This window comes from Fragaria vesca, linkage group LG4 (assembly GCF_000184155.1).
Source record: "Fragaria vesca subsp. vesca linkage group LG4, FraVesHawaii_1.0, whole genome shotgun sequence".
Lineage (NCBI taxonomy): Eukaryota > Viridiplantae > Streptophyta > Magnoliopsida > Rosales > Rosaceae > Fragaria > Fragaria vesca.
Window position 1 is genome coordinate 3,598,697 of NC_020494.1, and position 2,102 is coordinate 3,600,798.

At 38.4% G+C, this 2,102-nt stretch overlaps 1 protein-coding gene across 1 annotated transcript in view; it reads left to right on the forward strand.

Moving 5' to 3' along the window:
* The window catches only part of LOC101312917 (uncharacterized methyltransferase WBSCR22-like), a 26,827-nt gene that overhangs the window by 12,763 nt on the left and 11,962 nt on the right, over positions 1-2,102 (forward strand). Inside the window, exon 2 of the mRNA XM_004296423.1 lies at positions 686-690. Coding sequence (XP_004296471.1) covers positions 686-690 — 5 coding nt within the window. The remainder of the gene's footprint in view (positions 1-685; positions 691-2,102) is intronic.

Here is a 2,102-nt window from a genome sequence, read left to right on the forward strand (position 1 = left end):
CTGTATATATATATATTATATATATATATATATATATATATATATATATTCTCTGAATTGTGTTTGATCAATTTGCGGCTTTTTCGGATTGTGTGTGATCAATCCGAATGACAAACCATTAAAAGCATCGTTTGTGACCTCTATCGAGTCTCATAACAGCTTGGTTTTGTATGTAAGAGCAATGTCGTATTCTGCTCATTTGAGTTTTGACGTACTCAATGCCTAAGGCGAATCTTTGCTTGGTATCTGTGGAACCTTTCATTGGAAATGATTAACCCACATATTTTGACCCTAAGGCTAACAAAAACCTATGCTGAGATTTAAAGTCTCTCGCGCTCAAGTCTTTGACGCGCCACATTGACAAAAACCTTCAACGACAATCTGTGCAAAAAGTAATTACCACAAAGTACTGTGGAATGCACTTATAAAGTGTTTCTTGAAACGTCGCTTTAACTAGTCAAGTGGATTGTTTACCACCTTTTTTTTTACTACACATTGTCGGTGAAATTTTGTGGCATCATGATCCATAATCTTTAACGGATTCGATCATCATCAACCCCTCTAGGTCCTCAAAGTTGGTTTGGAATTACTAACGATGCTTGATTTTGATCATTATGATGCAAACGGGAATTGTATAAACGCTAATAAGATAACATGAAAACAATATTGGTCACGGTAACGACAGAAAAAGCCACACCGTTGTCTAGAAAAGACGGGGAGGTGCCACCGGCCTTAATGGCAACACTCCCGATCTAGACACCAATCTGTCAAAACTACTCATGCTAGCTCCGAACAATGCAACCGTGTAGATCTCCAGATCACTGGTTGAGGAGTTGTCAAGCTCATCCTCAAATTGTGAATGCATACAAAAATGTACGAAAAATCAATATGAGGACAATAATGCTATCCTTATGATCGCGGATTTCAAATATTTGGATCCATCTCTAGATGCCCCTGACTTTGATATTATCGGCTAGACATTGATTTTCTTTCCAAGCTATATCTAATAAGACGTCGTATTGATGTCCTTAATTAGCTTATTCGAGACCTCGATGTATTGACATCAGCAATAATGAATGTCTTGAGATTTTTTTGAAGTTATGAAACTATTCTCCTCTTATGGTTCGTATTGATTTACAATCAAGATATACACTTACATCGTCCTTAGAGACATGACATATTGTGCCGATTTTGGTCCCTTCCTTTGAAGGTGACACACAGCACCGAATCCTCAAGGAGGATCGCCCACGTGTTTTCGGTTAAGTCTTTTACCCTATATAGGATTTTTCATCATCAATTGTTCAACTAGGCTCATCCAAGCTTAGTGTGATGTCATAGAATTGTCCGAAATTAAGGAGATAGTGGTTTCAAATGTGTCTCACACTACCGACCCTCAACGGACATGTTTGGTCATGCTGACTTGGAGTTACCAAAATCTTTTGATTTTGGATCCCCCTACGCTATTAAGCCAATTGCCGTCTTGTAAAAGACGTTGAAGACTTATCAAAACAGGACAATCATCATCATGATCGAATCCTCTAGGTCCTTTGAGTTAGTTTATGTTCATGTCAAGGAGCTTTTGCTAACTAGTCATAGAGTTTACGACCTTGGAATGACCGAAAGAACTTGATTTTGATCATATACATGTCATTTTGGCTTCGACTTATGCCCACATTGACACGACCCACCCTGAATTTCACCCTGAAACCCGGAGTAAGTCGTGCGGGGACCACCTCCAAGGAAAATTTAATGAAAAGATTTAAGAAAATCTCCCTTGCAGATAGACAACCCTAACTCGAAAATTCCAAATTACACTCTTAAATCAACACTTCCAAACATCACATAATTATCCTTCAGAAATTCTACACATAATATACAATAATCCCAAAGTATTCAGAGCTACTAAACACAAGCGGAAGCAAGAAAACACGAGTAGGTTGAACAAGTAACCTACTGACGAAAACTGGCAGAAATGCGGGTGACTATGCCTCGCCTCCTACTAGATCCAACCCGAACTCTGCAGACTGGGCAATTTAAACGAAGGGCCCAGGGGAAAACATTTAATAACGTTAGAGTGAGTGGACAAAAATAAAATAATAAAT